Here is a 14,721-nt window from a genome sequence, read left to right as displayed (position 1 = left end):
CCGTACATTCTTACATCCGAAGCTCGCCTAGTATACTATGTCGAGGATGACGCTGATAAAGAATGGAGTGTCATAACCCAAGGGACACGTTTGAAATGGGTGAAGATATAGGACAGTGTAATTTCAAATTTTCTCCCCAACCGATCCTGACTGGGTTGGCTGAGTTTGACATCGAAGGTTTGTCATTGAGACGGGACGACGATTTGGAGGAACCAACCACTGATGCCATCAATAATTGCGATGAGGCTGCCTATACATAGATGTCTTCAGATACTAATTCTGGACATGTGCACTATTTTATAGTGTATATCACTGTTGAGGGTTATAAAATTGCATAAATATTAATTAGCAACTAGTATATAATAGATTCTTAGAACTTGGATACACCTGATATATATTCCTATTTATTTACAATTAATTTACCTGGAGAATGTGATTTTTTAAACATATGTATTGCTTAATTTATTTAATCAAGTAAGATGTTACTAGATTGTAATTGACACTATATATTGACTGACATGATCTTTTTTTTCCAGGGAAATTGGAAGAGACGGATCTCTTTCTTTGTGCCTCTAGCATCTTGTTTTGCAAGGCGATGATTGAGGTCTCCCTATTCTCTTCACTGGAGCACTCAAGGTCATTCACAAGAGACCTATGGTTCAACACATTGCCCGTTCAGTCATGGCTGGACACATTCTCAGCACACAGGCACTTATGTGATGCTATTACTATTGCACGTGGGGATATTAGGACGGTAAGTTGTCATGTGTCTACTCGTATAAAGGCTACTTGGCTTTATTTTAACCTGCCATAGCGAATCCAGATGTTTTATTGTCTTTAATTAAAAGGCACTTTCGAAAGGGGCTAACATATTTGAAAAAATGGACATTGCAGGGATTGCTTCAATACGCAACAAAGTACCGCAAGAAATTTGGTTTCGGGTTCGTCACTAGCACAAACATATACCTTTCGCAACAAATACTGGAGGAGGTGCAGGTACCGTTTGTCTTTCTTGTGATTTTTTTAGCTATAAGGTTGGATACAATTGTTCAGTGCAATGGTGATATGGCCGGTTTCTTATTTAGATAGATAACTAAGGGAATTACTACTACTCCTATGATTTAAGAGTCTCTTCTGAACATTAAATCATCATCACTACGTAATCTACCTAGATTTTGTAGGCCTAGATATTAAATAAAGCTACAAATTAAGGTACTATTCGAAGCGAGATTTGAGACTTGAGTTGGACAACAACAAAATTGAACCACCTTTAAGGAAATAATCAAATGTGAGAAGGAAAAAGATCCATTTGTAACGGGTTGGATTCTAGCTCTTGTTGACTGTATGTACTTGCTGGCAGCATCGTAATTTGCTCTTTCCTTTTTTTTCTGTTTTATTGAATGAAGATCCATTTGTAATGGCCAAATTTGTGAAGCATGTTCTTAAGCTGGTCTATATTTCTGACCTATATTTCTGATATATACCACGATGTCTATTCAAATTTGTCAAGCATGTCCATTACTGATATATATTTCTGTTTGGTTTGGCTGATTTTGGCTTATTCTTAATTTGAGACGTGAAGCATTAAATGTTGCTGAAGTATATAGCAATTGCCTCTGGTTAGTATTTTTGATGACTTTTAGCTACCAACTACTGCACCTTATTAGCTGCAACCTCATTAAACTTGTGCAGGCACGATATCAGAATAGTCTGCAAGTTGAACTTGAAACGGCATCTCGGGAGGAATTCACTCTTATAGAAAGAGGTCTTACGAAACTATGGGAACGTAAGCCAAACCAGTAGTTTATAATATGGCGCTATTTTGTGCTTTGTTTTTTGTAAAATTTGTGACTTCTAATCACTTGTTTGCTTATGGTGTATCCGTCAGGTTTGTCTCGGGAAAAGACTCAAGAAGTTTTGGACGAGACTGGCGAGGTAGTTCAAGATTCAATGCTCGAAGAAGACGTTGCGCCAGATAGTTCTGATGAGGTTGTCTCTAAAGGACACCAACCTTCCATCATAACTTTTGACCTTAATAAAACTCCAGAGGAGAATGATATCTGTTGACTCAACTCTTTATTATTAGTCTGCCTTATCTCACGAAATATTAGGACTCAATTGAACAAAGTGACTATTTGTGATTTTTCCTTTGCTTGTTGAATTTGATGAAGTAGTAATGAATTTGGAAGAGATTAATCTCAAATTACTATATATCTAACATTAGATTTATTTAAGTTTTGCGTGCATAAGTTTATTTTTTATTTTATTTTTTATCTTATTTTATTTTTTATCTAATTTTATTTTTTTTCACTTTGAAATTTATTAGTGATCAAATTCTAGACCTTTTAGATATAGAATTTTGATATCATGTCATAAAATTATTCTTTCCAAAATTTTAAACTTGTAGAAAAAGACAGCAAAATAATTATATCATTAACATTATATTTTTTAATTTTGATAAACGTTTTGATTGAATCAATATAAACAACAGTATGTCTGCCTCCTTCATCTCACTGAATAAACAAAAATGAAATAATAATAATAATATATGAAGTAGAGGAAATTAAAATATTAAAAGAGCACAGAGTTTGACAAATAATGTATGTGAGGAGGAATAAAGCCCGTGATTCCCGACGAAAGGATTTCATATTATCTTTTTTTTCTTTTGTTTTTTTTTTTGAGAGATGTAATTTATGTCTCCATCAGAGACAGCACAGCATTATCACACTTCACAGTCTACTTCACCATTATTTCTCACTGTTGTCAATTCATACATTTCTTACGGCCATTTCCACTTTTCCATATGTTAATTTTATATTTTTTTAAAGGTAAGATAGTGATTTGCAGTTTATTTTAGAGTAAATTTTCTATCCTCATGAATGTATATGTGAAGAATTTTTAAGGGAAATGATTGAGTTATGCATGTAGCTTTATTAAGACAAGTGTATCCTGTAGCTAGGAAACAAGAGATTGAGTTCTACAATTCCATTCTTTTTTTTCTTTCGAGTTTGGTTCAAGTTATATTTCATACTAATTTCACTTATATTAATAATTAATAACTTTAAATAGAATAATATTTAAATTGGTACCTAACAATATTTATATGTATAAATTAGTCTCGAATAAAATCTTTTTAGACAAATTACTCTCTTTTTAAAATGTTAGATAAATTAATTTTGAATAAAATAAAAAACCAAAATAGTCTCAAATACTTCTTAAAAATTAATATATACTTAGCAAAATAGTATGGGAGGTAAGTATTTATGTTTTTTGTAATTTTTTTATTAATAACCTATAATACTTTTAAAAACATTACCAAAAAAAAATATTCAACACAGATGTACGAAAACATATTTTCATTCAACTATTTTTATATTTTATATAAAAATATTATTTATATACTTAAATCAGTTAATAAAATTAACATAAATATTTGTTTATAAATATATACATAACAAACTAATATATTCGTTAAGTATTTATTTTTTATTGTAATTTTTCTTTCAATACCTACTAATACTTTTAAAAAAATTACAAAAAATCAAAAAACACAAACTTAAATTTTAAATTAGATAAGCCACCGCCCCTTAAATCCTTATTTTTTTTCCTAATACCAATAATCCTTATTGTAGCTTGCTTCGTCCAGGTTCATCTCCTCCACGTCCGTCTCTGCGGTTTGCCAGCGTCCTAGAGCCCTTTCTCTCACTGTCCGATCCCCGGTGGTTTCTCTCTCACCGTCACTCCAGTCATCCCGCTGCAGGTAAGCACGATTAATCCTAGTTCTTCCCTTCAATATTCACAGCATCCAACTTAGGCAATGCTATTAACGATAATATGTTTAGTTTGCATTTAGTATGTAAGGGTCCCTAGTAATTCATTAGATGAATGGAACCCCCTTAGCAATCTTATCAAATCTTTGATTAAATTGATTGTCCATAGAAATTGATGTTTGATTATCCAAATTTAAAGTAGGCCTACAAATGTTCCAAGCTCCAACATCTTGGTTCAACTCATTGATTGGAACTTTTATGAAACTCTATTCTATTATAACTAAGTATGATATTTTTTCAATTTGTTAAACATGCTACTCATAAGTCCCAAGCTTAAAATTAACTTCCAATAGTACAGAATATTATTATGGTTCTAGGCATTATAGAGAAACTGTGAGTACGTCAATATTTTTTTTATGCCTAACATATTTGATTTCCTTGTTAATGCAGTTGAGAAAGATGATAATTTATATTATGATGTACATATTAATTGTTATTACTACGCTATTTCCGGCTTACTAATTTTTTTATCTAAGCTATATTCGGGTTAATAAAAATGATACATGAATAATTATATTTAACATAAATAATTGAATGATTATATTTAACATGAAATAATTATATTTAACATGAATAATTATATTTAACATAAATTAATAATTTGATTTTAGGAATTATAGAGAAAATGAGAATACATCAATATTTTTTTTATGCCCCACATATTTGATTTCTTTGTTAACATGGTCTAAAATTCAATATATAAATCATAAAGCTTTATTTAATTACTTTTAGTAAAATAATTTTTTTAGAATAAAATTTTTAACAAATATATTAAATTTAATTTTCCAAAAACTCAGATTGTTACAGCAAAATGAAATAAGGACTGAATAAAGACTAACGTTTTTGCTCATAAATTAGTAGCAACATGAAATAAGTGAGGAAAGTCTATCAGTTGTTAAGCAGTCGCTAATTTCTCACTAAATAAGCTTTTGATTAGTGACTCAATTACGACCACTTACTTATAACATTTTCTCGGTTAGTTTTGGATTTGTTATAACTCTGCGACGGATTTCCAACGAGATTAGCGAGTAATTTGCTACAAAATAGGTAGGATATAGCTTTTTCTTTGCGACGAAATTGCAGTTGCCAAGTCGCTCGCTAAACTAAACTTGTGACAACTTAGCGACAAATATATTTTGCCCGCTAATCAGCGACTTGAAATCAGCCAACGAAGTATGTCAGTTGTTAAACGGTCGCAAATTTCTCGTTACTTAGGTCCTAGGTGCTCAATATTCGTATTTCTACTTTAGCAACTAATTAGCAAGGAACACTTTCCTAACTGAATGATTTATACATTGCGATGAGTTAGCGACGGCTATTTTCTGTTGCTATCCTAATTTTGAATTTGACAATATTATGCGACAAATTAGCGAGAAACTAGTTGCTCGCTAAAAATAAAAATTTTGGTGACAAATTAGCTAGGAAATTGTCCATCGCAAAATGTATTTCAAGTCTTTGTGACGAATTAGCTAGTAAGTAGTAACATTGTTCCTCACTAATTAGACTTTTTGCACAAAGTTTATTTAGCGACGAACTAGTGTGTGAATTGTTTCTCGCTAATTGTATATCAAACAATTGCGACAGAATAGTGACAATAATATCCCTCGCTACTTTACTTTTATTCGATTGAACCCCTAAGTTACTGATTTGCTAGAACATTGTCACTCGGTAATTAATTTGTGACAAATTAGCGAGAAAATTTTCCTTGCTCTTTTTTTAGCTACAAAAGTCAATTTGCGAGAAACAAACTTACTCGTGAATCTCTCACTAATCAATTGCTTTTCTCAAGTTCGGATATTTTGTGACTGCTCATTAATTTTGTCGTTAGTGTGCCACTAATTTCTCGCAAGTTAGTGATGGATTAGTGACAAGAAATATTTCTCGCAAAAATTCGTCGCTAATTTGTCAAATTCTTGTAGTGTCGGAACTCCATCAAAGCTTGCTACAATTGATTTGGAATGTTGGAACATTTTGGAGATTCAAGCATTGTTGGAAGTTCAAGGATGAGTATAAGCATAAGCCACCATGACAAGGAGCTTCCTAAATGTCCAACTTAAGGACTTTAAATGAAAGTGCTAGGTGGGAGACACCCCACCATGGTAAAACCTTCCAACTTTCCTTCTTTATTTCATTCTTGTAAATATGTCTCTTAAGTGTTAGATTGATATGATAGATTCTAGTTTGATTGGAATATTTGAATGGAATAGTTGAATAAATTTTTGGATGTTAGAAAGTTAGCCAATTTTTGGATTTTGAATTGTTTTAGAATGTGCATGGTTACATAGTTGAATTGCATAGATTTTGGGCTTTGATTTTGGATCATCGATTTTGATTTTAATTTGACTTTGATTTTGATTTTTAATTGCATAGTTGAATCTAGTTGAGAAGTTGTGTTTGCTTTTTAAGTTCTGTTATGTTTAAAAAAAAAAACCATGTGTATGCATACTCAATGGTGTGTATGTATAACCCCAAAATTCGACCATCTCGTTTGTGTAGCCACTTGCCGCGTACGCGACTGGGCCAAACAGAAGCTACCACCCGCATACCAGCTGCTCGCGTATGCAGCCTTACCCTCCGCGTCCCAACTCGTGCATACGCATGCTCAATGGTGCATACGCACAACCTTTTCTTCTCTATTTTTCTCTTCTTCTCTCTTTTTTTTTCTCTTCTTTTCCTCATTCAACCACCATCCGTCATCATCATTCACCATCCACCATCATCCCCATTAGTTAGTTAGTTAGTTTAATTTTCTATTTTAATATATTAGGTTGTTAGTTTAGGTTATCTTTTGGTGATAAGTGTTAGATTATTGATTTGATATGTTGAATATGTTGAGATATTGCTGCTGATTACTAACTTGATGCTATTTTAGCAACATTATTGTTTATATTTATTGTTGGATTTCTTTGTTGAGGTTATACTTTATTGCTTGGTATTGAATTATTCATGCTTAATAATTGTGCATACTAAGTACTTATGAATTGCTTTCAAAGCATTCTAAATCTTTTGAATTGCATGTTTTGGCCACCATGTGATTTGATTTCATTATCTATCATTAGGGAATTTGCTTCTATTTGATACCTTTGTTGTTAGGTGATGCTTGATTATATTGACTTGTATTTACATAACCAAGTTTGTGAATCAATATTGTGGAATTATGAAATTGGATTGTAAGCTCACCTAGGGACATCCTTTTGAAATTTTCAACCTATATAGACCATACTTGCTATGTGATTGATTTCAACTTCTATCTCTCTTTTCCTAAGTTGCATAGCACCAATGTGCTCCACTCTATGTCAATTAGGTGATGCGAACAAAAATTCAAAGTGTGTCATTAGTTGATGTATGAGTTCTATATGATTCTTGGTCCGTTAAGTTTTCTTGCACATCAACCAATTTTCATTCATTATCTATTTCACAATCACTTGATTATTGCTTGAATGCTTTCATGATTTTTTATTACTTGTTTGTTTATTTTTAATTTACAAGTTTCCTTCAACGTATCTCAAGCACACTAGAATGAGTGAAGTGCATACTTCTTTTGTGTAATTGTGACATAAAGCTTTCAATGCTAGTGTGTGTGTTCTAAACCATGCGCAAACTTAGAATTCACACACTTATTTTCATCAATGTCACAAACTGATTAACTCACTTCATTTTAGTGAGTCTTACCTCATTCCAACAATCTTTGCTTCCGTGCTTTTGCATTTACTCGTCTTACTATCTTGTTTTCTGTCTTTCAAGATGATTCACCATAAGCAAAAAGGGAAGAAGAAGAAAGAACATGCAACATCCAGTTGATCCACCAGCTAAAGGTGGCAATTCGTGAAGTCGACGTTCCCCCTTGCTCATCTTTGAATGCACTGAGGACGGTGCAAACTTTTAAGTGTGGGGAGGTCGTCCGACCAATCGGCCGATTTTTGGGTGAAAATTTCTAATCTAAATACTTTCACATTTCATTTATTTTTCTTCTATTACTAGGTCTTTTAGAATTTTTAGTTGCATTCTCTTGGTTTGCATATATATATATATATAATAAGCTTAGTCAAAATAATAAAATTTTCCAAGGAATTTATCTATAGGGCATTCCAATATTAATTTGAGTAAAAATATCTTTTATTGAAACTTGCTTGAATTATATATCGTGGAACATGGTTTTTGAGCTAAGAACACACAACCTTGTAAGTTTTGAGCCAAATTGTGTGGTTACATCATATAACCACTATTTTGATTTCCCTGTGTATTATTTTCTCTCTATGATTGTAATCTTTTATTTGTTTGATTCTTTTTGTCCATTGTTTTGTGTATGAATGTATTTATATGATTGAGGCCTTTATTTCAAATAGCTCACCTACCCAAATAGCCTTACCCTTTTATCCACCTTTGTTAACCAATTTGAGCCTATTTTAATCCCCTTTTTGTTCTTAATTTTATCACATCACTACCCCCTAAGTGAAAAACAATAAATGTCCTTAATTTGGATCTTTGATTAGCTTAGGCTAGTGATGAGCGGATAATTTATACGCTTTTTGGCATTGTTTTTTCATAGTTTTTAGTATGATTTAGTTAGTTTTTAGTATATTTTTATTAGTTTTTAAATAAAAATCACATTTCTGGACTTTACTATGAGTTTGTGTATTTTTCTGTGATTTCAGGTAATTTCTGGCTGAAATTGAGGGACTTGAGCAAAAATCAGATTCAGAGGCTGAAGAAGGACTGCAGATGCTGTTGGATTCTGACCTTCCTGCACTCAAAGTGGATTTTCTGGAGCTACAGGAGTCCAAATGGTGCGTTCTCAATTGCGTTGGAAAGTAGATATCCAGGGCTTTTCAGCAATATATAATAGTCTATACTTTGCTTGAGTTTAGACGATGCAAACTGGCGTTCAACGCCAGCTTTCTGCCCTATTCTGGAGTTTAACGCCAGAAACAGGTTGCAAAGCAGAGTTAAACGCCAGAAACAGGTTACAAACTGGCATTTAACTCCAAGAAAGACCTCTGCATGTGAAAGCTTCAATGCTCAGCCCTAGCACAAACCAAGTGGGCCCGGAAGTGGATTTCTGTAAACCCTAGTAACTAGTTTAGTATAAATAGGACTTTTTACCATTGTATTTATATCGATCTTTTGATATCTTTGGATTATCTTTTGGTCCTTTGATCACGTTTAGGGAGGCTGGCCATTCGGCCATGCCTGGACCTTCATCACTTGTGTATTTTCAACGGTAGAGTTTCTACACACCATAGATTAAGGTGTGGAGCTCTGCTATTCCTCATGAATTAATGCAAAGTACTATTGTTTTTCTATTCAATTCAAGCCTATTTCTTCTCTAAGATATTCATTCGTACACAAGAACATGATGAATGTGATGATTATGTGATGCTCATCATCATTCTCACTTATGAACGCGTGCTTGACAAACACTTCCGTTCTACATGCAAACAAGCTTGAATGTGTATCTCTTAGCCTTCTGATCGTGAGATTAGAGTCTTCGTGGTATAGGCTAGAACTATTGGCAGCCATTCTTGAGATCCGGAAAGTCTAAACCTTGTCTGTGGTATTCCGAGTAGGATCCGGGAAGGGATGGCTGTGACGAGCTTCAAACTCGCGAGTGCTGGGCGTAGTGACAGACGCAAAAGGATTACTGAATCCTATTCCAGTATGATCGAGAACCGACAGATGATTAGCCGTGCAGTGACAGCGCATCTTGGACCATTTTCACTGAGAAGACGGGAAGTAGCCATTGACAACGGGGATGCCCTACATACAGCTTGCCATGGAAAGGAGTATGAAGGATTGGATGAAGACAGCAGGAAAGCAGAGGTTCGGAAGGAACAAAAGCATCTCCATACGCTTATCTGAAATTCTCACCAATGAATTACATAAGTACCTCTATCTTTATTTTATATTTTAATTATATTTTAATTATTAAAACTCTATAACCATTTGAATCCGCCTGACTGAGATTTACTTGGACGACCCAGTGCACTTGCTGGTTAGTTGTGCGAAGTTGTGACAAAGAATTGAGAATACGATTGTGCGTACCAAGTTGTCGGCGCCATTGAGATCACAATTTCGTGCACCAGCTAGTGAGAGTGTGTATTATTTAAATATGGGAAAGTTTGGGAATATTGGTTGAGATAAAAGTGTATTTTTGTATATTTGTTGAAGATCTTGAGCATACTCATGCATTAAATGTTTAAACCATATGCATTGATACTTTTGTATATATTTTATTTTGAAAAGAAAGACAAGAAAAGAAAAAAGAAGAAAAAAATAAAAATAAAAATAAAAGAAGGAAAAGAAAAAGAAACAAAAAAAGTGAAAAAGAAAGCAATAAAAAGGGGACAAAATACCCCAAAGTAAAGTAATAATAACAATGCATATGTGTTGTGATTAAAATAGGGAATGCATGAGTGTGTGAAAAAGTGAATAATGGGTATCTAGCTTTTCATTAGAGTTAAATAGATTGTCATAGGTTAGATGAAAATTTTAAGTTAATCAAAGATTCAAATTCTAGTCCACTTGAGCAAATACAATCTTACCTTGACCCTAACCCCATTACAACCCTCAAAAGTTTTCATGATATTTGTATGCATGCATTGAATAATAGTTGATTGTTAGATGAAAAACAAGTCTTAGAAAGCATGATTAGAGGAGAATTGAGTGAATTAACCCTATACACTTGAGCGATTAAAGCGTATACACATCCGGTGAGGGGTTCGATCGCTCAATTCTATGTTTCCACCTTTGATCATTTCTTATCTTGCAAGTTTGTTAAATTTTCTTATATTACTTGAATCAATTATGGATTGGATTTGATTATGATTGTTTTAGCCCTTGATTATGTATCCATGCTTTCTTGGAAATTGATGTGCATTGACTAGGTAGATACATGTAGATAACTAGATGGTATTGGGTAGAATAGTTACATGCATTTAGGTAGATTGCATATAGGTAGTTTACTTGCATTGCATAAATGTTGATACACCTTTCATGTATCTTTCTTGATGTTAAGCATGAGGTCATGCTTGTTTTAAGTGTGGAAAAGTTGATAAACCATAATTTTATGGTTTTATTTTGTATTGATATTGGTGGATGATGAGCGGATATTTTATACGCTTTTTGGGGTTAATTTCATGTAGTTTTTAGTATGTTTTAGTTAGTTTTTAGTATATTTTTATTAGTTTCTAGGCAAAATTCATATTTATGAACTTTATTATGAGTTTTTGTATTTTTCTATAATTTCAGGTATTTTCTGGCTGAAATTGAGGGAGCTGAGCAAAAATCTGATTCAGGCTGAAAATGGACTGCTGATGCTGCTGGATTCTGACCGCACTGCACTCAGAATAGATTTTTTGGAGCTACAGTAGTCCAATTGGCGCGCTCTCAATTGCGTTGGAAAGTAGACATCCCAGGCTTTCCAGCAATATATAATAGTCAATACTTTGTTCAAGGATAGATGACGTAAACTGGCGTTCAACGCCATTTCCATGTTGTATTCTGGCGTTAAACGCCAGAAACAGGTTACAAGTTGGAGTTAAACGCCAGAAACACGCTACAACCTGGAGTTCAACTCTGGAAATAGCCTTGGCACGTGTAAAGCTCAAGTCTCAGCCCTAACACACACCAAATGAGCCCCAGAAGTGGATTTCTGCACTATCTATCTTAGTTTACTCATTTTCTGTAAACCTAGGTTACTAGTTTAGTATTTAAAACAACTTTTAGAGATTTATTTTGTACCTCATGACATTTTAGATCCGAACTTTGTACTCTTTGATGGCATGAGTCTCTAAACTCCATTGTTGGGGGTGAGGAGTTCTGCTGTGTCTCGATGACTTAATGCAATTATTTCTGTTTTCTATTCAAACACGCTTGTTTCTATCTATGATGTTCATTCACACTTCAATATGATGGATGTGATGACCCGTGACATTCATCACCATTCTCAACCTATGAACGCGTGACTGACAACCACCTCCGTTCTACCTTCGATTGAATGAGTATCTCTTGGATTCCTTAATCAGAATCTTCGTGGTATAAGCTAGAATCCATTGGCAGCATTCTTAAGAATCCAGAAAGTCTAAACCTTGTCTGTGGTATTCCGAGTAGGATTCAGGGATTGAATGACTGTGACGAGCTTCAAACTCACAAGGGTTGGGTGTAGTGACAGACGCAAAAGGATCAATGGATCCTATTCCAGCATGAGTGAGAATCGACAGATAATTAGCCGTGCGGTGACAGCGCACCTGGACCATTTTCATTGAGAGGACGGATGGTAGCCATTGACAACGGTGATCCACCAACACACAGCTTGCCATAGGAGGAACCTTGCGTACGTAAAGAAGAAGACAGGGGGAAAGCAGACATTCAGAAGACAAAGCATCTCCAAAACTCCAACATATTCTCCATTACTGCATAATAAGTATTTATTTCATGCTCTTTTATTTTTCGCAATTCAGACTGATAATCATAATTAATCTCTTGACTAAGATTTACAAGATAACCATAGATTGCTTCAAGCCAACAATCTCCGTGGGATCGACCCTTGCTCACGTAAGGTATTACTTGGACGACCCAGTGCACTTGCTGGTTAGTGGTACGGAGTTGTGAAAAGTGTGAATCACAATTTCGTGCACCAAGTTTTTGGTACCGTTGTCGGGAATTGTTCGAGTTTGGACAACTGATGGTTTATTTTGTTGCTTAGATTAGGAAAATTTTTTCTCTTTGGTTTAGAGTCTTCTATTATTGTTTTTGGTTGAAATTTTTTTAAATCCTTATTTTCTCTTTTTAAATTTTTCAAAAATTTTATAAACTGATAATTGAGTTTTTCTGTTTGAGTTTAGTTTCATATTTTAAGTTTGGTGTCAATTGCATGTTTTTATTTTCTTTGAAATTTTCGAATTTGTGTTCATTGTTCTTTCTTAATCTTCAAGTTGTTCTTGTTTATTTTACTTGTTTGATCTTTGTTTTGTCTTGTTTTTCTTGTGCTTTTTCAATTTTTTAGTTTTCCAAAAAAATTTCATTTATTAAATACCTTAATAAAACACGTTAAATTTATAGCTCAATTGGTTAGAGCATTGCGCTTATGTTCTTGGTGATTGGGTATCCTCCTTTTAAAACTTTTCCAAAAATAATTTTTCTTTGATTAAATCTTGTGTCAAGTTTTAAGTTTGGTGTTTTCTTGTTAGTTCTTATTTAATTTTCGGAAATTTTTTTTTGGTTTTCTAAATATTTTAAGTTTGGTGTTCTTTTTTATGTTCTTGAGTCCTTTGAGTCTTTGACTTTTTGTTCTTCGTGTTCTTGTGGATCTTCAAGGTGTTCTTGAGTCTTTCTTGTGTTTTGATTTTAAAATTTTTTAGTTTGGTGTTCCTTGGTGTTTTTCCTCCAAATTTTCAAAAATAAGAAGCATTAGATCTAAAATTTTAAGTCTTGTGTCATTTTATTGTTTTTCTCTTTCCTCATTGAATTCAAAAATATCTTTTCCCTTTATTTTAATTGATTTTTCGAAAATTACCTTTAAAAATTCAGATTTTTATTTTAAAAATCAAATCTTTTCAAAATTCAAAATCTTTTTCAAAAATTATATCCAAAGTTTTTCAAATCTTCTCAATTAAGCAATTATTTTCATTTTCAAGTTTATTTTTCTCTAGATTTTCGAAACTTACATTTTAATTTCTAATTATTCTATTTTATTTTATCTTATTAGTTTTATTTATCTTAATAATTTGGTTTGTTCTACTTCAATAAAATAAAAACAAAAATATATTTTCCTTGCAATTTATATCAATTCCATTTTATCCATCATGGATCTAAGTGGAAATGAACAGTCCAGAAGGACTCTGGGATCATATGCTAATCCCACTACTGCTGCATATAGGAGTAGTATCTGTATACCTCCTATCAAAGCAGGCAGTTTTGAGCTGAATCCTCAACTCATTGTCATGGTGCAGCAAAACTGCTATTATTCCGGTCTTCCATAGGAAGAACCTACTGAGTTTCTGGCACAATTCTTGCAAATTACTGACACAGTACATGACAAGGAGGTAGATTAGGATGTATACAGACTGTTACTGTTTCCGTTTGCTGTAAAAGATCAAGCTAAAAGGTGGTTAAATAACCAACCCACAGCAAGCATAAGGACATGGAAATAGTTATCAGACAAATTCCTGAATCAATATTTCCCTCCAAAAAGGATGACACAACTAAGACTGGACATCCAAGGCTTTAAACAAGAGGATGACGAATCCCTTTATAATGCTTGGGAGAGGTACAGAGGGATGTTAAGGAAATGCCCCTCTGAAATGTTTTCAGAGTGGGTTCAATTAGACATCTTCTACTATGGGCTTATAGAAGGAGCTCAGATGTCCTTAGACCACTCAGCTGGTGGATCTATACACATGAGGAAAACTATTGAAGAGGCTCAAGAGTTTATTGATATAGTTGCCAAAAATCAGCATCTGTACATAAGTAGTGAGTCCTCCATAAAAGAAGAAGCCAAAGCAGTGTCTACTGAACTTGGTCCTCCAGAACAAGTTGCTGAACTCAATCAACAATTGTGTTTTCTAATAAAATAGCTAGCAGAATTCAAGGAGATGCTACAAGACACTAAAAATGCTAATAAAAATATGGAGGCACAATTGAATCAGACAAAACAGCAGTTATCAAAGCAGATAACAGAAAAGTGCCAGGCAGTTCAATTAAGAAGTGGGAAAATATTAAATACCTCACTTCAGAGCAGCAGAAAGCCAAGAAAAGAACAACTGACAGAGGATGAGCAAAAAATTATCCAAAATCCCTCTGAGGATAGTAAGGGCCCAGAGAGGAACAACTCTGGCGTTCAAACGCCAGAAGAGGATGCAAGGTTGGCGTTAAACGCCCAACCCACGCGCAG

At 33.6% G+C, this 14,721-nt stretch overlaps 1 protein-coding gene across 1 annotated transcript; it reads left to right on the top strand.

Annotated features, from left to right (window-relative positions):
- On the top strand, nt 63-2,194 carry LOC107627236 (uric acid degradation bifunctional protein TTL-like). Its single transcript, XM_016330088.1, has 5 exons — nt 63-177; nt 537-754; nt 895-996; nt 1,693-1,786; nt 1,889-2,194. The coding sequence occupies exons 1-5, from the start codon at nt 63-65 to the stop codon at nt 2,065-2,067; spliced, it is 708 nt and encodes a 235-aa protein (XP_016185574.1). The 3' UTR covers nt 2,068-2,194.

Source organism: Arachis ipaensis, chromosome B02 (genome assembly GCF_000816755.2).
Source record: "Arachis ipaensis cultivar K30076 chromosome B02, Araip1.1, whole genome shotgun sequence".
In the NCBI taxonomy this organism is placed as follows: Eukaryota; Viridiplantae; Streptophyta; class Magnoliopsida; order Fabales; family Fabaceae; genus Arachis; species Arachis ipaensis.
Note: the sequence above shows the minus strand (reverse complement) of the source record. Positions and strands in the feature narration are given on the sequence as shown.